Source organism: Spea bombifrons, chromosome 3 (assembly GCF_027358695.1).
Source record: "Spea bombifrons isolate aSpeBom1 chromosome 3, aSpeBom1.2.pri, whole genome shotgun sequence".
Lineage (NCBI taxonomy): Eukaryota > Metazoa > Chordata > Amphibia > Anura > Pelobatidae > Spea > Spea bombifrons.
This window is the reverse complement of record NC_071089.1, coordinates 80,835,768-80,860,475: the sequence shown is the minus strand read 5'-3', so window position 1 is coordinate 80,860,475 and position 24,708 is coordinate 80,835,768. Positions and strand designations below refer to the sequence as shown.

Here is a 24,708-nt window from a genome sequence, read left to right as displayed (position 1 = left end):
GCACCCCTTGGAACATGCACAACAAGCTCAGCAGCCTTTCCGAAAGCCGCGAATGAGGGCAAATGCTGGAATTCAACACCCCATTTGTGAAATATTCACAGAGCAAAATATCTCTAGACCTCAGTGATAGTCTATACATGATACCAAGTCCCCCATGTAGCCCCAAGAATCACAGCATAGACCATCATAAAGAGCAGATACATCCGGTAAACCAGGGAATCCAAGATTAGCCCGACACGTAACCATTCTTCTGCTATCTCCTGCCGTTCAAAATAACCTTCCATGAGCCGCCTCATGGAGTGCAGGTCACTGCTGATATTTCGAAGGATTATCTGGGACTGGATTCCTCCTTGACCAGGCTCTTCATTAGTGACCTGTCCATTGATGTTCTTCCCTGTAAAGAAACATATCGGTAAGGAAAACACGAAACAGAGTTCCTAGGAATACCTTATTTAGATTTGTTTGCCCCAATGTCAAAGATTCGTTTCTGTGACAACAAAACCCAGCACGTGTGTAGATGAGTTTAAATACAATATAACATGGGCGGTTTAACACTTTCCATGCCATATCAGTTTTTAAGTGTGTTAGCAGAAATCCCTGTTCTTTTTCTTTTGAAGTTGGGATCTCACCAATTACAGCAATTAAACATTTCAGGTCACCTGGCTTCACAAGAGAAAGAATGTAGATTTCTATCAAGAAGCTTAAAACTCATACAGTTAAATATATATAATCTAACATGCCTCAGCCTGCTTTTTAACATTATATTCAAACATTATGTAGTACAATCAGCAGTTAACATCTCAAGACTACTGCCAGTCTTCATTGAATGATTGTGGTTTCACTGATTATCTTGCCTATGATTAAGCGTCTAGCGTGAAATGCGTTAGGTGTTTATCACCGTGTCTCCTTTCTGGGCTGTATACCTTTGCTGCTGCATTCTATGTGTTGGATTATAAATCTACAATAAAAAAGCAATTTTCTGCATATTGTGGAGTTTGAACCATTTTTCACGAGCTCCCGCAGAGACCTCCAACTTCGTGCTGTTCATGCTATATACTGATTTCTGTGAACCCCTGTGGAGGAGACTCCACAGTCCTTATTTTATTATTTCTAGATTGGAACATTGCTTTTCTTTTCACACCTGCATCAAAAAACGCTTTTCTGCATTAAAAATGATATAGTATTTAACTAGGCCCTGCATTTCCATTGTAAGGATTTAAGGAGGGTATGTCAAACCATGATTTCTATTAAGGGGTCAATGTAGCTCAATGCAAAGGTGCAGTGACTGGTCTATAATTAAGCTCAAAATAAGCAGATATCTGTAAGATCTAAGACTGACTGGCTTATCATGGAATATAGAAACAAGACTTGAATACATTACTATTCCTACGAATGAAATGCAGACAGTATACATACCATATACTAACGGTTCCGAGATTAAGGAATTGTTCAGTGTTTCAGGTTCATGCTGCTCTACTTTCTTGTAGCACACCAATCTGGCGAGATAGCGTAGGACTAAAGTACGTGCCCAAATGGGCACAGTGGGACACTGTGAGGAACCCCGGTGAAGAATGTTCATTACAAACACTGTCTCCAAAAGTCCAATGACCAATAATGCCAGGCAAAGAGAGAAGTAGATGCCTTAGGTCAAAGAAAGAGAGAATGTCAACTCTGACTGTACAGTGCATCCTCAAACAGTACATTTAGGTAAATACCCCTAATTCATTCATTTAACAATTTAATATAACATAGAACAACGGCTTCAACTTTAATAGTATCCTTGACCTTTTGCTCAATATCTAATGCCATTTAGGGTGAAGTGATGTCAGGCATTCCTTTAACTCTAAATTAAAAAACAATCCGGACATATGCTCAACAAACCAGCTTTCGGGTGTGTGCAGGGTGCTAGAGCTAAACAGGGTCATGGTTACATATTTAGACAATCTAAGATATTTAATTATCTTAGGAATCTGGGTAAGATAATTAAATACTAGGACAGGAGCAATAGAATTGGGGCTAAAAACTGGGTGCAGTTAAACAAATTAAACAATGACATATTCTTCTAAATATTTACAATGACTCACACACACCCATGTACTCTAAGAAAGTCACACTGACCATGACATACATGTATACACCATATATACAAATGTATACAAGCCAATCAAGAGGATCCAAAAGCATACAGGACATTGGATCTCAAATAACCATGCAAAATAGTCTCAGCTACATAAGCAATACAACATTGCCATTGTCTGTCTGGTTCTAGTCTTGTCCTGACTACCTGACTATACGATTTGCATGTCAAATCATATAGTCAAAATCCTGTGACATTCAGCATGATAAACAAGAATGCAGAACTGTCGGCACCTGCTTATTTTTCCAGTATCCTCTTTGGTGTGTTATAATTTTCTTCCCTTTCTTTTGAGTGCCAGTTAACATCTCAAGACTACCACCACTCTCCATTGAATGCTCTTGTGGTTTCACTGATAATACTAGATTAGTGTTTCCCCAGGGCCAGTTCTTACCTATGAGTGGTGTCCCACTCGCTGTGGCTGGGAGCAAATCGTTTAGGATAAGCAAAAAGACAGTGTATCCAAGGAGCAAGGTCATCTTGAAGGACGCTCTGTCCACCGTGTGAGGAGGGAGGTTAAAACTTAGAACATCAATTAACATGAGGAAGGCACTAGGGATCAGGAGATTCACCACATAGAGGATTGGACGGCGTTTCACAATAATCTAAGGGAAGCAAGACGCAATTAGCCTAATTAGTATATACACTGTTTATTGCAGTTCAGAAGTTTACTAATATTCTAGTTAAAAAAGATATTACTATTATTGAATTCTACATTGCAGCTTTACATTTACTTACATTAAATGTTATCAGATCCATTGTGTCATCAGCAAAGTAACTCTCTATTTTGACCAGTTCCCATTCACCCTGAGAGGTCCGTGCATCCTTAGAGGATCTCTCACTGATCTCGCTTTGCTTTAGGAGGCCAAGCTTAATGTGCTGCACTGTGAGAGGAGGAAGAAGAAGCTCGGGGTCACGCTTAATGCAGAAATAATCAATGAAGAACAACCTCAGATAAAAACTGAGAAATGAAAGAACAATCAGCAGGGAGTGGAGGGGTTTACTACTGTATATCGTATGTTGGAGGTCTTTTTTGCCACACAATAAAGCAGAAATTCATTGAAAACATTGTTTTTTGTCCCATGATGGCTTAGATGCTAGACTTCTATTTAAAGCAGCCTCACACCTGGCATTTTTTATTTAGTTTAGGACTTAGTCTACAATTGGACGGTTAGAAGAAATGGAAAAGCTTTTGCATACAGAGCAGAGACCAAATAAGGTTTGATGTTTTTTCTACGATACAAACATGAGCTGACTAGGTGGGCCAAATAGCTCTTTTCTGCCATTGCATTTTAGGTTTTTATACGATGTGCAGCAGAGACCAGCAAAGGCAACAAGGAGAGTGGGAACACAGCAGGTTAATTAACGTAGGGTCCTATGAATTTCAAATTTCGGACCTACCGTAATCAACCCTTGAATCAATTTAGGGCAAAAAAAATCTTAACAAACTGAACCTTGAATTGAATCAGCCAGTCACAAAAATGACTCCCCTAAGGCTCCCATTAGTAATGTTTTTGTAAAATGTCATTTTACAACATTTTTTTTAAGAAATTGCTGCAAAAGAAATATACCAACATCCATATATATAACTATAAGAAAAATAAGGGTTATTAAGATATGGCCCCCAGTCTCCCTATTGTACCTATGTAAGCCTAAAGAGAGTAGATACTGCTGTGATAAGTGGTTTAAAGCCCTATACTAACTTGCTCAGGCTTAGCATGCAGCTCCAAGTGATTTGGAGGCCCTTGTGGTACTGCACGTACCATTACCAAACCGGCATTTGGCAACCAGGTTTTTCTCAGTGCTAACCTACATCACTGTAAAGAGCACTGTATGTTACAGTTAAGGAAACTTTCAAAATGATCAGTGGCTGAACCATGAACTACAACGGTTATACGGTATTTACTACATACCTGAGTCCAAGAAAGATCCAAAGGTAAGAGAACAGTTTTGGATGTCAAAGGGGAAGCGAAAAATGCTGAGATTGCAAGAGCTGACTACCCTCAAGGGCTTGAGATATCTCACTCTTCCAGTGTGATCCACAAGGAGATAGGGAAGATGTGGGGATTTGTCCTCATCCACGCTGGAAAATAAATATATAGATAAGCAATATAAAAATATTTGGGGAATCTGCGAAAATATGTCTCAGAAAGAAGATTAGGTCAAGAGGCAGGCTTGTTGTGTGACTGCAGGTGCCTGGACTAAGAGTACACTGGAGGCCACCACCCAAAAATCACCAAGTGCGGAAGTAGGCCTGGCCTCTGCCAAGGGCACAATAGAAACCTCTGCAACGTGACATGCTAAATGTAAAAAGGGGGTACTATCTGGTAGAGGACCTAACCGGACAAGAAGAAGGAATAGTATGGGATTGTCTTTCTGGAGCCTGATACTTACAACTGTTGAACAAAGATATCTGGGATCCACATCTCCTCTGCTGGAACTGAAACATTTTGTATACCACCACATAATGAAGGATCCCACTCTGCAAATTCATTATACCACACCTGTAAATATAGAAGGACGTCTGATTAAACAGAACACTGCAAATATATCTGCAGTACTGGGTGATGTCATACGGTCTGTACAAAGATACATTTAGAACAATCGATGCAGCCTCAGACTGAATAGGCTCGGTGGGATGAAACACACACTGGTATAAAGTGAATCAAAGTAGGTAGACATGTTATGCTTAATTACATTGTTTACCTACCATTCGTAACCAGAGGAATGAAGTAAGCAGCTGGTCTTTTTCATTCTAAAACAAGATAAACCAATATTAAACTTAATTCACATAGTTTGGATTTTGGTAACTAATTTTCATTAGCATACAAGGGAGCTTTCCAGGTTTGACTTTGTGTCTGCGGGTGAAGCTCTTTCCTGGATCACTGTATTTATTGTCTGCATAAGAAAGTGGCGTTTGGCCATGCTCACTCCGTGCCCACTTCCTCTCCTACTCCTAGTCCATGCGAGGCTGTCTGTGACTAGCCCTGTCCCATAAACAAAGCCACTCCAGATGAGGGAAAGCTCTGGGTAGCATGCTTAGAGATAGAGTACAGAGGTCATGGGCAGATCTGGGGGGTAGACCCCCCTGAGTAGGAATAAAGAGGTAAGTTCCAAGTCACAGACTTAACTCTTTATGTCCCTGATATCCAGGAAGAGCCAGGGTTCAGTAGTGTCATGTAACTTTGCATTGCTTGATAGTAGCACAGCACCGTGTGAAGGCAGCCTGAGGTAAGTGAGTTGCATGTGGGGTATGTGGACATGTTTGTGTGTGCTAGCGCGTGTGTCTGGGCATGTCTGTGTGTTCAAGCGCATGTGTCTGGGCATGTTTGTGTGTTCTAGCGTGTGTGTCTGGGTATGTTTGTGAGAGTGCATGTGTGGGCATGTTAGTATTTGTGTGTCTCTGGGTATGTCTGTGTGTATTAGTGTGAGTGTCTAGGTATGTTAGTGTGTCTGTCTGGGTGCGTGTGTTAGATCAGGCTCAAGATCAGTCGTTTTGATGCACTTGTTTTTAAATGTTATAGCATGTAAATGTAAAGCTTGTTTAAGGACAACTCTGTTCTTATGGCTCATGGCTCTATACAAAGCATTAGCAAGGCTTCATTTAGAACATGCAGGTCAATTCACAAATTCAACTATGTGACTGTATTAGAAAGTAGTGCTAAAAATAGTATGGCGAATGGGAGATTATAGCTATGAGAAGATCTAAGCCATTCGGCCCATCTAGTCTGCCCATTATTCCTGATGTAAAGGCACAGACCTTAATCACGACTTGGGGATTCAGGAAAGCTTTATGCTTATCCCATGCATGTTTAAATTCCCTCGCTGTATTAGCCTCAACCACTTTTGCATTTACATTTATCTATCGCTATCTCAGTAAAGAAAAACTTCCTTACATTACAACCAAGCCTCTGATCCAGTAGTTTTAGATTATGGTCATTTTATTCTAACATTTCTCCTCGTTTTATATAAACTTCTTCCATCCTGTAAATGCTTCTATCACATCTACCTGTTCTTCCCTTTGCTCCCAATGTTATATCTTCAGATCACTTAGTTTTCCAGCCATTTGTTTTCTTACCAAGCAAAACCATTTACCAGTTTAGTAGCCCTTCTTGGATCTCAAAAATACCTACCCTTATTCTGCTGCTAATGCCTTTCACTATACAACCCATCATCCTGCTTGCTTTTTGGGGGCATTGTATTGCTTACCTTTAAGTCCACAGAAATAACTACAATTCACTCCCTCTCTTCTGTTGTCACTGACAGAACAGTGCCCTCAATGCTATAATCTGCCTTGGGATTTTTACATCCCAAGTGCCTTATTTTAAATGTATCAACATTAAACTACAGCTGCCACACACTCGACCATTCTTCAAATTTACTTAAATCATTTGCCATTTGAATTGTTCTGCCTGTAATGTCTACCCTGTTACAGACAAGATTTACCTTACTATTAAGGCCTTTTGCAATATTGCTACAAAAATATAAAAAAACATGGGTCCCAATACTGATCCCTGTGGTACCCCACTAGTAACAAGACCTTCCACTATCGACTATAACCTTCCTTTAGCCTGATTTCCATTAATATCCCAACTGTTGATGTAAGATTTTTCTAACTGAGGTCCCTTACCTTCACTTTCCTAAGCATTGTTTTGTATCTGTTCTCACCTTCCTCATCTGTTTATAGTTCCTAAATGCTACTTTCCTCTTCAATATGTGTGCCACAGAATAACCCCTGGATCAAACTGGATTGACTTGGCAAGAAATGGTATTCAGTAGGGGTAAATCTAAACTGTCCACTGAGACATAAAGACTTGTTTTCTCCCACCTGAGCAAATTTGGCAACTGCTTAAAAATGGAATTATTAGCCTCGGATTAATGCAATCATAGGAATCCTGAAATAATTGAACATGGTTGTTTTTCAACCTTACTGCGTAAAAATAAGTCCAAAATAATTGTCAAAGGGTCAAACCGGTACCAGCACCTTCCTGACCTCTTGGCCACCCTACCCCTACTAGTTTTCCAGAGGTCCAGAAGTTATTCGCTGCTTGGGTTAGTCATAGCATGGCCTATGTCATAAGACAATTGATTTATATGAATAAAACCCGATTCTAATGCAAAGAGGCCAAAAGTGGCCTTGTCACCATACCAGCAAATGGATTGATCCATCCAGGAGACCCGTTTTGTATTTTGTACATAATTGCCAATGTGTATCTAATATGTATCCGATTTAACACAAATTGTTTACTTAAAAAAAGCATAAACCAAAATGTTCCGTTTGAATGAATTTTAATATAGACTATATTGTAATGATGTGGTCACATGCTGGTCTGAAGTAAGGATTTTGTGTAATACTATGTCTAGAAATACATACCACGCCAAGAATTGCATACAGAGTAATGGAAATATTCACTGTCGTCGGCTCTTTTAGGTCTCTAACTGGTCGGAAAGCTTTCTTCTGGAACACTGGCTTGAAGGCTTCTAGGAAGTCTTCTGTCTGCCCCCCTGTACAGTTGACTGCACCAAACACCAGAGGTCCTAAGTAAGGCAAATGACATTTCTTACAGTAAAAAGGCAACTTGCAGATTCATACAAATTGTATCCAAGACAATTTCATGGTTAAGTTAATTGATCTATACTGCACTTTTTAAAATGCTCTTCCACTCAGTGAAAACATTGTGTTCTCGAGTTTGTAGGCTCATTTGAGCAGGGTTCTTCGTATTTTTTGTTTTTGTAAGTCCATATTTTTATGTGGTGCACTACTAATAACGATTAAGCAAATAAACCTCAGCAGATCTGTCATTTCATTATTTCCTTTTCTGAAGGTTTATTAACAGGAACTTTGAAAACAACCTTTCCACTATGTATGGCCATATCTTTTAAGGTCCTGATTTTGTGTCACATAACAATTCGAATTTTCAGGCAAAGATTTTGAATGAGTTGAAGATTATACAAGATTAAAATAATTATTTCTGTCAACGGCTTGGGCATTCAAAATTACCAGAGCGGGTGTTTCTAATGCTGCAATTAATTTACTAAAGTGTCCAGCAGCATAGGTAAAACATTAATCATTTAATGCATTTACAAATGTTAATAATGCTGATAAATGCTGATAATTATTAGCTGTTTATACAACAAGCAAATCAAACATGGAAAGGTGTTTCACTTATAGACAATGTATCTTATTGATTACGTTTACTTTTTTGGCAAAATGCATTATACTCCTGGTGCATCCTGTAATGCAGTATAATATAGAGTGTCATAAATTACATTTTGGAGGATTTCATTTTGACGACAGTTCTTATCCATTTAATCAGCCGTGTCTCCAATATGTATAAAATAAATATATTACAAAATGTTTAGATCCCTAGAGTATTTAAAAAATTCATCCTCTGAAAGTTGATGTTAATGGTACACAGACAGAAGTCTAACAGCTCTCTACATATTTCCCTGTTCATACATTATCATCATGTGTTTCCACCTAATAAGCCCCAAAACTTTAAATCGTACATGCTGTTGAAATATATAATAATGTTAGAGAAACTAAGCTTCTCCTTACTGCTTTCATTGTAGACTTTTAGACCTCACGTAACCTTACCATGTGACAGAAGTATCGCGGATAATAGGGCAAAGACTCCTATAGCTGTCCCAGGTCCTGCTCCCGATTTATTTTGCATTTTTCCAGTTGTAAGATGAATCTCTTTGTAATTCTGTGTGATCCAGGACGGAACAGTCATTTTTATCAGAAACGCCGGTTAAACCATGACCAATTGGGGAAGAGCTGTGCTTCTGTTTGCTCGTGGCTCGTACAGTAGATCTCTGTAATTAGCTGGAGGGGGGTCACTCAGTTTTAAAGGGATGATCTTAAACACATGCGTGAGAGACTAAAGGGGTCCTTTTCTTTAGGTTATTAGGATAATGAGACGGATAATAATGAGCCAAACCAATCCTTCAGGTCCTGTTCACAGCTGTAGGCCTCAAGAGAGCAAATAATTATATTCTTGGAAGCTTACTCCATGAACTCAATTCCCATAATACAGATAGAAAGGGTCTAAAGGTGATTTAGATGGACCAGTGTTTGCCAGGTAACACAGAGCAGCATGGGTTGAGGTCTAGACCTTATTAAATCAATGATGTAATTCAATATCCTTCCAACAGGTCATGAGAAATCATCACCACAAAAAGGATAGCTCACAGGCCTGATATTAAAACCACAATCCTTTATCAGCATTAGGGAAAAGGGTGATTAATTCAGTAATGGCCTTCATTTTTACAGGCTTCATAAAGGTCACCCAGTATGCACTGAACATCACTTGGCATAAAGAAAAAGTTGCTGAATTCACAAAAAAATATACTACATATTAACAAACAGTAATATAACACTCGCTCGCTAATGGACCATGATTCTCTAACATTTTATACACAGCTCTTTTATCTGAATTTTTGCCAGCCTCTCTCTAAAAGTACGTTCGGTGTTAACCTGACCTGACCCTCCTAAAAATTAGCATTGCTTGCCACACACCTCATGAAGTGGAGTGGTCACTGATGCTCTATAGTAAGATCAACAAGTTGTAATTTCAGATGGTGTCTACATGTTTGTACTCAAGTTTTGCTGGTTACATAGCCTCACTTGAACTGTTCGGCTGTTACTTATCAATGTCAAACTTATGAGAAGACCTGAGAGAGAGAAACAGGGAGACATTAACCCCTTCCAGAATACTGCTAAATGTTATTCAAAAATATCTACAACCCCCTCCACACACAAACACATACATACACATTTTATATTTAATATAATATTCAATTAGCCATATCAATTATTTTAGTTTTCTTCTTAGGGTGCCTTGTATTTAGGACCAAATTTGATGTTTGGGTCATTTTATATCCAAATCAATATAGCACTAACGGGCAATTATTTAATACAGTATATTTATGTAGACAGATAAAGTACAACGTTTTATGAAGCTATAACGTTTGAGTTTAAAAAGGCCATAGATGCTATCAACAAACCTTAACGCAACGTGAAAGCCTTAAGTGTTTTGATATACTTCCCAGAATTCATAACTCAACCAAAACCAAGGGCACAAACACATTCAGTAATCTAAGGAGTTCTCTTTGAGCTAGTGAACATATAAAATGCCTCAGTTAAAAGTCCTGGAACATTTATAGGAAATTTAGTGTCGTTGCACATAACTCAGACCCTATAAGGGAGGTTCTGGAAAGTGGAAGCATTTTGATTTGGAATAGTAATAATCGCCTCTCTGTGTCCAAACGTATGTACATAAGCACACGTACTTTTATAATAAATATGCATAACTCTGGTACTGTGAATGAGAGTAGGTACCTGTGGAGGGCTTTCAAATTTCAGCTCTGGGAAGAAACCTCTCACTCTCACTTAATAAAAAGGGGCTGCAGTCACACCATGACCTCATCCATAATGGATGCAATCATGGTGTAACCATTGCCTAATATTCATAAAATATATTCATACAATATAATAATGGCTTAGCCTAAAAAACACATAAAAAACTAAACATGATTTTTTTAATGGAACTTAATCCATGAGTGCTGATTAGGAAGCGATTGCCTTCTTGCTCATTTGCCAGCCCTCCCATGCTATGGGTACCATACCAATTTCTAAACTGCCAATATAGTAATTTCTTGGAATTAGAAATATATAAATATAGAATGATTATCTCCTGGGTTTAAAATCGTATGTACTTTTGGAATGGCCCCCATTACATACCCTCATAATGTACATCAGATTAGATTATATACCTGCCAAATATTATCACACAAACCTCACACACCTCATACTGATTGTAAAACATAAATCAGTATGGGGGCTTCCTTCAGGGTTTTGTGGTGCCCAGGACAAGATAAATTAGTGGGGAATTTGTCCCAGAAAAATGTGGGGCTCTTGCTCTTCTCCATACTTGCAGATCTGAGAGAAGCAGGAAGCTAGGATATGACATCATAACCCGACTCACCCTTGTCTAAGGGTGGCCCTGATTTATACACATAATATAAGACACATCTACTTTTACCACCTGTATATGACAATATATACCTCTTAACGTCACATTCACATTAAAATGCTTTCCACACACTTTCTGTAATTTATGTATTCCTCTTTCTGAATGACATAATATTCTATTGAATTTAAGAATCATTTGTTTATTGTAGTAATTCATTAATGATCTTGATAGTGGATTGGCTGATAATTAGATTTTTTTTAATTGTGTGCGCCTAGTCACCTTAGATTCCTTCTTACCTATATATATATATATATATTTATATTAAAAGGGTTTTCTTTAGGGCCTTAACGGTTTCGTTGAATTTTTATACCTTTTATCCCTACACATATGAAGAAAAAGGTGAGGACAAGGTAGATGCATGTTTTATAACAAATAATCCTTTCTGGCAGGTTTATCTACAGAAATAATCTCATTAAAATTGGATTATCCCAGTAGGTAAATTGGCTCTGAAATTTCCTTTCTCTTTCTGAGTTTGTTGGTTCTTTCAAGAAAAGTAAGTCTAAACCAAGTCTAGCACAAAGAAATGTACTGGTAATAAGAATTGTAGCCTGGTATATAATAATATTTTTTTTAAGAAACGGATAAGGTAAGAAACTACAAAAAGTTAAAACTGAGCTTTTAATATTGTTGTTTTTAAAAATACTTACTGTTATATTTTTAACAGAATGCAAATGTCTGTGATTTTATAGCTATTGTCCAATATCACATATCGCATTGACTTTAACTTTCTGTATGTTCATATAGAAACATATGTAGATCAAGTAGTGTCCTAGTCCAGCTATGCTGTAAATCAGAATGGTAATTTCCCCTCCTCTGTAACATCACTTCCAAACTCTGTATTCAGAGATCATGGCACTAAAAGACCTACATCAATGGTATCAAAAATGATTTTTACCTGATCATTACAGAGTTTAGGTTGTAGTCACGGACCTGGTTGAAAACCACAATAAAGGTTCTGTAACAGTTACACCCTGATCTTGTTTTAGGACGCTAAGGACACTGTTGTGTGGCAGATGGCTAAACAATTGCACAATCTAAAGACATCACAAGGAATGGGGAAAACATTTGCAAAGCTGGATCGTTCAAAAACACATTTTGCCATACAGTGTTTTGCAACTTGGAGGGTAGACGGCAAGCGTACAGCCGGATTCCCGGAGGTAAGACGTGACACTGGTTGCAGCAACTGTACTGTACAACGTGTATAAAGGGCATAAGTACTGGAACACATAAAAGTTTGGAATCATGTGTAAATTGTCATGGCAGATGCAGAGGGTGTTTTCCATCTAGGCTATTTTTACATCAATCTCTTAAAATTCTCACAAATTCTTTGCTTAGGGAAAAGATGTTTTATGTTTTTAAGTTTATGTACGGTAATTAAAAAAAAAATTCTATTGAATTTTTTTTTTTTTTCTATTTAATCTAATTTAGAAACCTGGTGCTGTGCTCTCCTGACCTCAATTGACCCTGGAAACCAGGTTTTTAAAGCTGGGGCCTTTAATCTGATCCTGCCCTTGGTTGGTATTACTTTGATGTTGTTGCTAGGTATCCAGTCTGACCCATTTAGTGTTGTTTGACCCGGCTAGTGATGGCTCTGGCCTCCTCGGCTCTGGTTTTGACCCGGCTTGTCCAGTAGCTTTGTTCCTACTTCTGATTTTGCTTTTGATATTTCCAATAGTGGTTCTGACCCGGCTTGTTTCATGACTCAGTCCTGATTGGGAATTGAATCCCTGATTCCCCATTCTTGACTCTGCACATTCCATGACTTTGCCTGTTCTGGTCATTCCAGTGGTTCCTATCTCTCCTCTGGGTTCCTTCATCTCTGCTTATCATCGTAGACTTTCAGCACTGTTCTCCTGCAAATCCTTTTTTCTCATGGCATCTGACATGTTTTTTTACGGCTCAAATCATACCTCTCAGACATTCCCTTTAGCATCTCCATGTTCGGCTCTCCTGTCGCTCTCTGTTGGTGTTCCTCAGGGTTCAATTCTGCCACATGTACTCTTCTCCATGTATACCACATCCCTTGGACAACTAATCTTTTCCTTTGGTTCCCAGTACCACCTAAATGCTGATGACATGCTAATCAACGTTTCCTCTCCTGACCTCTCATCTTCACTTGTACACACCTCACCATTTGCCATTCTGGAATTGTGTCATAGAAGATGATTCATTACATTAAGCTTAGCATCTCAAAGACTGAGCATCTGGCTATTCCACAATCTCCTCTGTCCATAATTTCTGGTATCTCAAGAAATCTCAGTGAACTCCATAATCCACTCAACAGACCAAGTTCACTACCTTAGTGTCACATTTGACTCTGCTCTTTCCTTCACCCCTCATATTAAGCTCACTCCTCAAATCCCACAGCCTTCACCTGAGAAACATCTCTCAACATATTAGACCATTCACTGTGATAAACCTTCTGTGTTATTGCTAATACATACAAACTAGCCTGCACCCCTCCCCCTCTTCACCACTCTAGTCCATCCTGAACACCACCCCCAGACTAACGGTTTTACTCCTCATCTGTTGCCCCATTGTACCATTTCTTCTACTGGCTCCCTATGTCCTTCAAAATTAAATTCTCCTAACCTTGACATACAGAGTTCTTACCAAGTCTACACCCCCTATATCTTTGCGCCTCTCTCTAAATAGTCACCTAACAATGCTATTAATTCCTCCCATGACTTGCATCTCTCTTCTACTATTATTATTTTTCCCTCCTACATAATCAGGACTTTACCCATTCTTTACCAACTCTCTAGAATGTCTACTCCTACTTCAAACACCTATTTAGAGAAGCATACAATTTACCCTCCATCATACTCTTAATCTCATGGCCAGACTAGGGATAACTAAGCAGCCTTGGCACTTCCAGGCCAGTGCAGCCACTTGACATACAAGAAGCCATTCGTCTTCCCCACCTGCAAGATCTAGGCACAGAGTTGTCCATATTTTTTTTTTTTTTTTTTTTTTTTTTTTTTTTTTATTACGAAAATACAAAAAGACTTACAAGTAAATGTATAAATACATCGATAAAATTTAAACAAATACATACATACATAACATAATTTAGGACAGACAAACAATTTTGGATTCCAATTAACAGCCTCAATTGCCGCGTATTTCAAAAAAAAAAAATAAGGAATATACGAGGACAATACTACTTCTTCATATCCATGTATTATTGACTCTATTGGGATATTGTTAAAGCTCTATTTCTTTCAAACTGCAGAGATATAGCTGCAAGAGAAGAAATTAAAGGATTGCTAATCTTAATTAATCCATTTTGCCTTCTTGCAGCAATTTTATCCAGTTTTCCCAGGCTTCTGACCCAGCTTTATTCCCTCTATCATATAACAGAAGCAATTTTTCCATATAACATTGATGCATAATCTGAGCTTTTATTTTTGTCCAGTTGATTGGATCAGAAGTTCTCCAATTCCTAGCTATAATTATTTTAACTGATGTTAACACATGTAATAAAAACTGCAATTCCTGAATAGATATTTTAGGTAGATTTAGATGTAATAAGACTCTTTCTGGTGTTAATCCCCAGTGTGGTCCAAACAGTTTAATGAACTTATTAGATAATTCTTGCCAAATTCTATTTATCAAAGGACAGCTCCACCAAATATGGGTCATATCTCCTTTATAATACCCACATCTCCAACAATTCGCCAGATTATTGGGAGAGATTTTTGCCAATGTTGTAGGCACTAAATACCACCGGTTCATCAATTTATATTGCATCTCGTTAAGGTTCAAACAGTGTATATTTTTATACGATACATATAATGATTTATTCCATTCTTCCGGTTTAATTATAATATCTAAATCTCTCTCCCATTTTTTAATTGCTGGGGGGATACATTCCCTTTTAAGTAGCGTTATCAAAGTTAGTGCTTTTGACAACAATTTTTTTTGTGAATCCCCTACTACTAGGTCATTTAAAAGTTTTTGTACTTTTACATTTAGATTCCAGTTTATAGATTTTAATAAAAAACTTTTAACTCTTAAATAATTATATGCTTCACCTTCTGGGAGATTGAATTCTATTTGAAGCTGAGAGAAAGGCTTCACATTAGAGCCATTAATTAAATCTTTAATTCTATAAACACCTCCTTGTAGCCAAGTTTTTAGATTGATATTATCTATTAAATTTTCCATAACCTCCAATGGTAAATCTACTATTATCTTATTTTTTAGCCCTAACTTGCTTCTTACCCAGGTCCAATTCGTATAGAGTTGTCTTAAGACTAAGCTATTTATAGTTGGAATTAATTCTATCGCTCTCTTGTAGGGGACCCAAAACAGAGTTTGTAGCACTTTAACAGGGTATATTTTTATAGTCTCACCTCTATACCAAGACTCCTGAATAGATTCCTTTCTCTGTGATATACTAGCATGCATTAAGAGGGTTGCTTGTGAATATTCTTGGATTAGTGGAACACTTAATCCTCCTTGGTCTTTCTTTTTTGTAATCAATTTAGCATTTAATCTCGGTTTCTTACCTCCCCAAATAAATCTATTTATAGCACCTTGAATTAGATCCAGCCAACTGTAAGGTATATTTAGTGGCATCATCCTAAACAAATATATAAATTTGGGTAGAATATATGCTTTCACCACATTTATCCTCCCCCACCAAGAGATAAATAGGTTTCGCCATTTTTTAAAGGATAAATTCATTTCTTTAATCATGGGGAGTAAATTTTTTTCAACCCAGGTGTTTGGAGTATTTGTAATTTTAAGACCTAAATAGACTAAAGTATCATTTGTACAACCGAAACCAATTCTCTCAATTTCATTCTTTTGTATTTCACTAAGATAGGAAGGTAACACTATTGATTTATTTATGTTTAGTTTATAGTTAGAGATAAAGCTAAATCGATCTATTTGCTTTATGATCTGATTCACTGAGTTCACTGGATCTTTAATTGTAAGTAATATATCGTCTGCGTAAAGTTTGATTTTTTGTATTTCCCCCTCTCCACATCCCACTATCCCAGGATTAATTCTAATATCTCTTGCGAGAGGTTCTAAGGATAGGACGTAGAGCAGTGGTGAAAGAGGACAACCTTGTCTTGTCCCATTAGACAACAAAAACCAATCCGATTTAATTCCTGATCCAATTACTCTGCCTCTCGGGTTCTTATAAAGGGCCATTATCGCTTGGTGAATCTTGCCTTTTATCCCAAATGCTTTTAAGGTTTCTGCTAAGTATCCCCAGCTGACCCTATCAAAGGCTTTCTCAGCATCTAATGATAGGGTCAACTGAGGAGTTTCAGTTTGTATATTATCTTCCAAAATTCCCAATAACGCTCTTATGTGATTAGATGCAGAACGTCCTTTAACAAATCCAACTTGATCTGTATGGATCAACTGCGGTAACACCATGTTTAGTCTTTGAGCTAGTATACCTGCATATATTTTTGCATCTATATTTAAAAGAGATATGGGTCTGTAGCTGGTTATCTTGTCAGGTTCCTTCCCTACTTTAAGTATTGGCATAATGTTGCCTCTCAAAAACTCTTCAGGGAGAACCCCCTTATCCATACCCTCATTATAGGCTCGGACTAGGCATGGTGAAATCTCCTCAATAAATATTTTATAGAATGTAGCGTCGAACCCATCTGGTCCAGGAGATTTTTTTTCCCGCAATCTATGTATTTCTTTATGAACCTCGTCTAAAGTTATTTTTCCATTTAAGGTATCCAAGTTATGTTTGGGGAGTTTAGGAAATGTTCTGTCCGCAAAAAATTTTTTTACATCTGATTCTGTAGATTTATTAGGCAAATTATATAACTCCTCATAAAATTCATTAAAAGCTTGACCTATCTCAATAGGGGCTAGGAGAATTTTTCCTTTGTGTACAATTCTAGTAATCATCTTATCTTCCCTTTTCTTTTTCAATTGATTGGATAACATTTTATCTGCCCTATTTCCTTTATAGTATCTTTTTGATTTCAAAGTCATCAAGGCTCTATTGGTATTCTCTAGTAATATATGGTTAATTTTATCATTTATTTCTTTAATTCTCATAGCATTATTTTTTACGGGATTCTGTTTATTAAGTTTATTAAGATGAAAAAGAGTGATATATAAATCAGATATTTTAGCTCCCGCTTTTTTTTTTGCATATGCTCCCAATTTAATAAAATGTCCCCTTATAACTGCCTTGAATGCACACCAAAGATTTAGGGCTGAAATGTTATCCACATCATTTTCATTAAAGTAAAGCTGGGATGCTTTTTTTATATATTCAATGTCTTCTGGTTTTTCCATTAATTTATGGTTCAATCTCCAATCTGTTCTAAATCTTTCCCCCTTCTCTTCCAAATCCATAGTAACTAAATTATGGTCAGACCATGTTGTTTCATGTATTTTAGTATTTTTTGCTTTTGATGCTAAGTTACATTCTCCCAAAATTAAATCGATACGAGAATAGGAATTATGTGTTTTAGAAAAACATGTAAAGTCTTTTTCTGTAGGATGGGCTATTCTCCAAATATCAAATAACGCATGTGATTTTAACAAAGCTTGGAATCTCTGAGCTTGTAGGAGGAGATTTCGATCCTTAATAATTCTCTTTGAAGACATTTTGTCTAGAAGGTGATCTAATATGCAATTGAAGTCTCCCATCCATATTAGAAAACCCTGTTTTACCTTCTGAACTTTTCCTAAAAGATTAGACAAGTATCGAGCTGGAGAGGTGTTAGGTGCATATACATTTACTAATGTGAATAATATATTATTGATTTCAACAATAGCAATAATATATCTGCCATCAGGATCAGTTTCTACGTATTTAAATTTTAAATCCAGCTCTTTAGAAAATAATATGGCTACACCTCTTTTTTTCTTTGTTTTTATTGATGCCTGTATGGAATACGGATATCTCTGATTTCTTAAAGTATTATTATCCACCAGGCGCCAATGTGTTTCCTGAAGGAAACATATATTTATTTTTTCTTGCCATAACCTTTGCAATACTATATGTTTTTTTTGGGTCGAATTAAGGCCTTGGGTATTTATCGTGCCGAACCTAATCATCTTTAGTTAATTTAACAATCTTACTTGTTCTCCCAATGAGTCTCACATTGTATGTCCTTCGTATAACATAGACATGGAATCCACAAAAAAACAAAACAACAATTAAAAACATTAAACAAATTTGTAGGAGTAACATCCACCGATGTATTCGCCTACAACCGCACCGATTCTCCCCTCTGATAGTGCGGATAATTAATGCCATCGATCAGATGACAATTGGAGTCTAGGTCTAGGTTATAAAATTATCAAGTATGTATATATGTGCCCATATTATTCCTAAGAAATTAAGGAGAAGAAAAAAAAAAAAAAAAAAAAAAAAAAAAAGTTTTACAACCAAGCAATTTTCAAAAACTAAATGTTACCTATAAATCAAATAAAATATCTAATATATCTCCAAAAGTGTATTGAATCTCCATTATTTAATTATCTCATTCTAATTACTTATTAAGTAACCAGAAATACTCGTGCCCAAGATTCACATCTCATATCTATTATTAACGTGTTTTTACAATATCTTAAGTAAAAAAAAAAAAAAAAAAAAAAAAAATCATATGAGAACAAGTGAAACGTCTAATATACCTCGTAAAGTGCATTGAGTGTAGATTAATTTAGTTATCTCATCCCAGCTACTTACCAAGTAGCTAGGAATATTCGTGTCAAAAAATTCATGTCACAATGTGTTACTTATGCTATTAATATCATGTTTTTCCATCTCAAAAATGTTTTTGTTTTTTTTTTAGCAACAGAGCCATTTCCAACAAATTTAATCTAAAATATAACTCAGGTGAAATACCTAATATATCTCATAAAGTGCACTAGATTTCCATTATTTTACTTATCTCATTCTGATTACTTACTAAATAGCTAGAAATATTTGTACCAAAAATTCATAAATTACATGTATAAACATGTGGAACGTCTAATATACCTCATAAAGTGCATTAAGTACAAATTATTTTAATTGTCTCGTCCCAATTACATTCTGATTACTTACTAATATATCTAATGTCTAAATATACCTCATAAAGTGCATTAAGTGCAAATTGTTTTAATTATCTCATCCCAGTTACTTATCAAGTAGCTAAGAATATTCGTGCCCAAAATTTCATATATATCTCATATGTATTACGTAACGTGTTTTTACAGTGTAAAAAAAAAAAAAAAAAAAAAAAAAAAAAAAAAAAAAAAAAAATTAAAGTTAATTTATTCTTTTATCTTGTAACCATTTCTCCAAATTTTCAGGTGTATCGAGAGTCCAAGTTTTAAATTCATATGTAAGCGTAATTTTAGCCGGAAAAGTCCATCTGTATCGGATATTATTTTTCCTCAAAATAGTTGTAAGATGTATATACTGCCGTCTTCTTGATCGTGTAAGATAAGAGAGATCTGGAAAAATTTTAATTTTATTGTATGGTTCCGGCAATGGGTTTTCTCTATGCATTCTTAAGATTTTCTCACGAATTTGAAGATTTGCACAACTCAACAAAATGTCACGGGGTGTTTCCGAAGATAAGTCTGCTACTTTTGCAGATCTATAATAGCGGTCCCATATAGGTACATGTGCTTCTCGGGTAATCCCCAATTTTAAGAAAAAATCTTTAAGAAACTTTTCTAAGGAATCAGTTGTTAAACTCTCCGGAATTCCTCTTATTCTCAAGTTAATTCGTCTTGCACGGTCTTCAAAATCTGCAATTTTCAATTCCAAAGCCTCTATTTTTGTGGTATTCTGTGTAATATTGTCTTGATGAGACAGATCCTGTATAGTTAAGTATTCTAATTTCTCTTCATTTTTTTTCACCCGTGTAGCAACAGATAGTAAGTCAGTTCTTATTCCCTGCATCTGTATTTGTATTTCCGATTTTATTTTCTCAAATTGATCATCCAGGGCCATTTTGAGTTGCTCTTGAATTATAGGGGTTAAATCTCCTCCCGATGCTGAATTAGTTTTTTGATGTATTTCCTCCCCCGGGCTTGTATTCAATGTTTGTTCCAATACTGATCTTTCATTCTCGGGTTTAGAGGAATGTGGTGAAAAAAAAGATAATCTTTTCTCGGGTCTGTCTTTTTTCTCATCCCTTTTCTCTCTTCTAAGGGATTTCTCAGAGGGCTTTTTTGCCGCCATATCAAAAAAATATATTTTTTTTTTTTTTTTTATTTATTATTTTTTTTTTCTTTATTTTCTCTTTTCTCTTTTTTTTCTTCTCTTCTCTTTTCTTTTTCCTTTTCCCTCCTTTCCCCTTCTTTCTTTTCTTTTTATTTCTTTTCCTTCTCTTTTTTTTTATTTTTTTTCCTTTTATTTTTCCTCTTTTCCCTTCCTTTTTCTTTCCTCCTCCTTCCTTCTTTCCTTCTCCTTCCTACCTTTCTTTCTAACTAACTGACCCGCTATGTTACATTTATGGATCTTTCCTTCTTACGTTGTTTAATATACTAGGTATTTAAATAATATATCTTATGTATGGCAATAATTCATCTTTCATTCTTAAATAGTTCAATGGTGTAGATGCAGTTTAGCTAATATATCATATATAACATATAGAATTTATATATATTCGATATGTATAATAAATGGCAGTCCATAAAAAAAAGAAAAAAATATATCAAATTTCATCCCATGATCAATAGCAGTCCATAAAAAATATCAAATTTCATCCACAAAAAATTTCATCAAAAAAAAAAAAAAAAAAAAAAAAAAAAAAAAAAAGAAAAAAAAGAAAAAATCCACTTAACTGAAAAATATATCCGTTTCAAGATGTCCGTATCAGATATCTATATCCATATATAGAAGATTTGAAGTATAGACTAATATTTCGGGGCCTCAGCTAGCAGACACATCAGGACGCGGGCTCCACAAACTCTACAGGTCACACGGCCGTCCACTCCCGCATGCAGATCTCCCACTGTACCGAGCCAGGTCGCAGCTTAATTCACCGCTCTCTCACCGCGGGAACAGCCTCGTGGAGAGCCTCAATGGCGGCAGCCGTAATACTTTCGGCGACCAGAACCGCCAGAAACGCCAGGATCACCGCAACCCGGGAATCCCAGCGGTCCCGGCAATCACAGCTCCGACGAGCTCAACTCCGGCAGCCGCTACGACGACCACAGCGGCACAGCGACGCGGCAGTCACAGCGGTCGTAGTCCCGGTCGCGTCCTGGTCCGGTCCAGGTACACAAGCTGGACGGCAACAGCAGCGGCAGCAACAAGAGCCGCAACAGCAGAGCAGCGGCAGCGGCACCTTCTGTGAAGCCGGCGGGGGACTCTCGGTACGCCACAGGTTAGTTTTGGGCCTCTCCTGCCCTAGACTCCGTTGCCACGAGCGTGGCACGCGCGCGTGCTACGTCATGACTCCACCCCGAGAGTTGTCCATATTTACCTTGTGGTAATCAAGTCTGTAAAAGCCAAGCCCACCTCTCTTATTGTCTCTTCCCCTCAAGCACACAATAGCTTGTAAGCTCGCAAAAGCAGGGCCCTTTTCTCCTTCTGTACTAGTATGCCTTAGCATGGGTTATTTATTGGTTAAGTATTTTCACTGCCCCCTATAGTAACACTGCTACGGAATGTAGAATGCAATGTAGCCACCAAGCCTGCAGTTGTTCTGGCACTGATATTCCTTGTGATGTGCTGTGGTTCTATGGAAACAAATTCACCGATCAGCCATAACATTATGACTACCAGTGGGTGGGATATATTAGGCAGCAAGTGAACATTTCGTCCTCAAAGTTAATGAGTTAGAAGCAGGAAAAATGGGCAGGTGTAAAGATCTGAGCAACTTCGACAAGGGCCAATTATGATGGCTAGACGACTGGGTCAGAGCATCTCCAAAACTGCATTTATAAAAAGTGGTACAAGGAAGGAAAAGTAGTGAACTGGCGACAGGGTCATGGGCGGGCCGAATCATGTTTTCTTTTACATCACGTGGATGGCCGTGTGCGTGACCAGGAGAACACATGGCACCAGGATGCATCCATGGAGGCCCCACCACGGTACTTAAAGGACTTAAATGATTTGCTGCTAACGTCTTGGTGCCAAATACCACAGCACACCTTCAGAGGTCTAGAGGAGTCCATGCTTTGTGGGTCAGAGCGGTTTGGCAGAAAAAGGAGACTTACACAATATTAGGTTAAGTTATGGCTGTATACAGTGTATACTGTGCTGGCTGATCGGTGTATACTGTACTCATTCTTTCCGTATATAGGTACTATAAGTGCTTACAGATATGTTTGTATTTGCAAAAATTGTGACTGCTCCGTTATTGTGACACCATTTTGCTGCTGTAGCCAAATGGAGAACAAAGCAGTGGCAATATGCCCAGAATCCACACCATTCTGCAGGATACCAAAACTTTGAAATAAACTTTCTCAAGGAGTCACCCAGCGATAGATCTTCTGAGAGGAAGAATACACAATGAGACCACTTTCGAAGATAGAAGTTTGAAAAATGTGAAAACGGTCTTCTCTGGGACGCGTGTTTTATATGTAGTGCGTCGATATTTAGGTGATTACAATGCACACCACATCATCCATGAGCAGGTGCTATGTTCAAACCTCCAAGAGGATTGCAGGTTGAAAGAAGCAGCAACAGAGGATCATGGGTAGGCAAGAAGGCTCTTGTGTTTTGCTTGCAAATCCACAAATAACTACTTGGGTGAAAGGCGCTTTACCAAAAGTTCACAATATATATGTACATATATAGTATTTTTTTAGTGCCAACAGATATACTTATTACTTTATAGTTACCATAATTGCAGTTGTATAATAAGTACAATAGGCATATCTGGGAACTCTCAGGGTTTGACTCGAAGATGTCACGGACTGGGTCCAAGCTGGTGACTGGAAGGACCCAGCGCGCCCGATGGTTGATTGCAGGAGTCTCGATGCAGTAGCGGAGTCTGGGGCAGGGCCTGGTTGCAGGGTGACCACACTCATCCAGGAGTTGAGCACCTAGCGTAGTGCAGCCAAACACCAGCGCCCTGATATGGCAGCAGACGGAGTCCAGAACACAATGAATCCTGCAGGCACCCTGGAGCAGGCATGAAGCATATCACATGGATCACGGGCAGGATGCTGCAGGCTGGGAGAATGAAAGCTAAGCAAAGGGTTAATGTAGCAGACCCATAACAAGCAAGGGAAAGGGAGACCAGGCAAGAAACATGATATAGGATATACATGAGAAGTGGCTAGAAGCATGACATGAATTGCGAAAGATATAAACAGGCACAAGACAAGGAATAAACATAACCAGACAAGACATACATGTTACAGGGCACAACAAAGGACAGGGAAGAAGGCAAGGAACACAGGGGAAGGAGTGAGGAGCCGGAACCCTCGGACGCTTCTCCTATAAGCAAGGATAGGACATATTAACAGGGACATGGGGAGAGGAGAGAGGAACCGGAATCCTCAGATGATTCAAGGAAGAAGGGCAAAGGTACATAAGAGACAGACAAACATGAATACAGAAACTAGATAGGACTACAAGATAACTATTGGAGATTTCGTCACATGATATGGCCATAGTATGCTTAGCCCACCACTACGCCAAAGTACTCCAATGACGGTGGGTCCTAACGCTAATCCCTGCTGACAAAGATACAAAACAAACCACACGTATAGCACAGAGACATACCTTAGACTGCAGACTGCAGACTGAGACAAACAGAACACACAGGTGGGGCACACCTAATAAAGGAAGCAGAGCTGAAGCAAAGAGCCGGAGCAGAAACAAGGAATGAAAAATAGAACAAAGCAAAAGGAAATCCAGGAATGGATCAAAGCAAAGCAGAGAAACTACAGCAAGACAGATATGCAGCTCCGCAGCCTGGGCAGACCGTGACAGAAGATTGCCGGGTGAAGCACCGCTTCACCGGTTCAAGACTCGAATCCTCCGGGTCGCAGGAGTGGGGTCTTGACACACCCCGCTTCCCGCCCATTGTCCCTTGAATTAGGGGTGTTTCCAGGTGACATCAGCAGGACCGCCCACTGACATCAGCAGGACTGCCCACCGACGTCAGTGGGCAGTTCTGGCCGCGTCCCGAAAGGGAAGACTCTGGGTAGCCAAAAGTTCCCAGGTATGACAATAAGGGGGCATTAAAAATAGGGTGCAATGGGTATGAATACATTAAGAATGGGGGTTGCTGTCCCAAACAGCATATAGTTTCTCTGCATTCCATTTTGGCAAACGCATGTTATAAATCCAAACTTAATGGTGTAAATTGGGTGTGCCATGTGCTAAAATATGCTTTGGGCCACTTGGCTAGGCTTGCCCTATTAGCACAATGATGCCAGCCCTGCCCTGCAACAATACAAAGTGCACTTTGTTCATCAGTAAAATAACAAACATTGTTTACCTATTCTGCACAGATTGGAAAGTCTTAGTGAAACAAATATATTGGCAGCTTAAAAAGAATACAATACACCTCTTACCTCTATGATATATAAAGGCTGAATAAAATACAGATAATAGATTTCAAGCAAAACTAACAT

General features: G+C 37.9%; 1 protein-coding gene across 1 annotated transcript; it reads right to left on the bottom strand.

Moving 5' to 3' along the window:
* Positions 1 to 131: 131 nt before the first annotated feature.
* LOC128484044 (5-hydroxytryptamine receptor 3A-like) lies at positions 132 to 8,871 on the bottom strand. The gene is made up of 9 exons (XM_053460363.1): positions 8,733 to 8,871; positions 7,509 to 7,672; positions 4,845 to 4,889; positions 4,529 to 4,638; positions 4,048 to 4,217; positions 2,873 to 3,018; positions 2,529 to 2,739; positions 1,417 to 1,641; positions 132 to 394 (listed from the first exon to the last, which is right to left on the bottom strand). The coding sequence occupies exons 1-9, from the start codon at positions 8,869 to 8,871 to the stop codon at positions 132 to 134; spliced, it is 1,473 nt and encodes a 490-aa protein (XP_053316338.1).
* Positions 8,872 to 24,708: the final 15,837 nt, after the last annotated feature.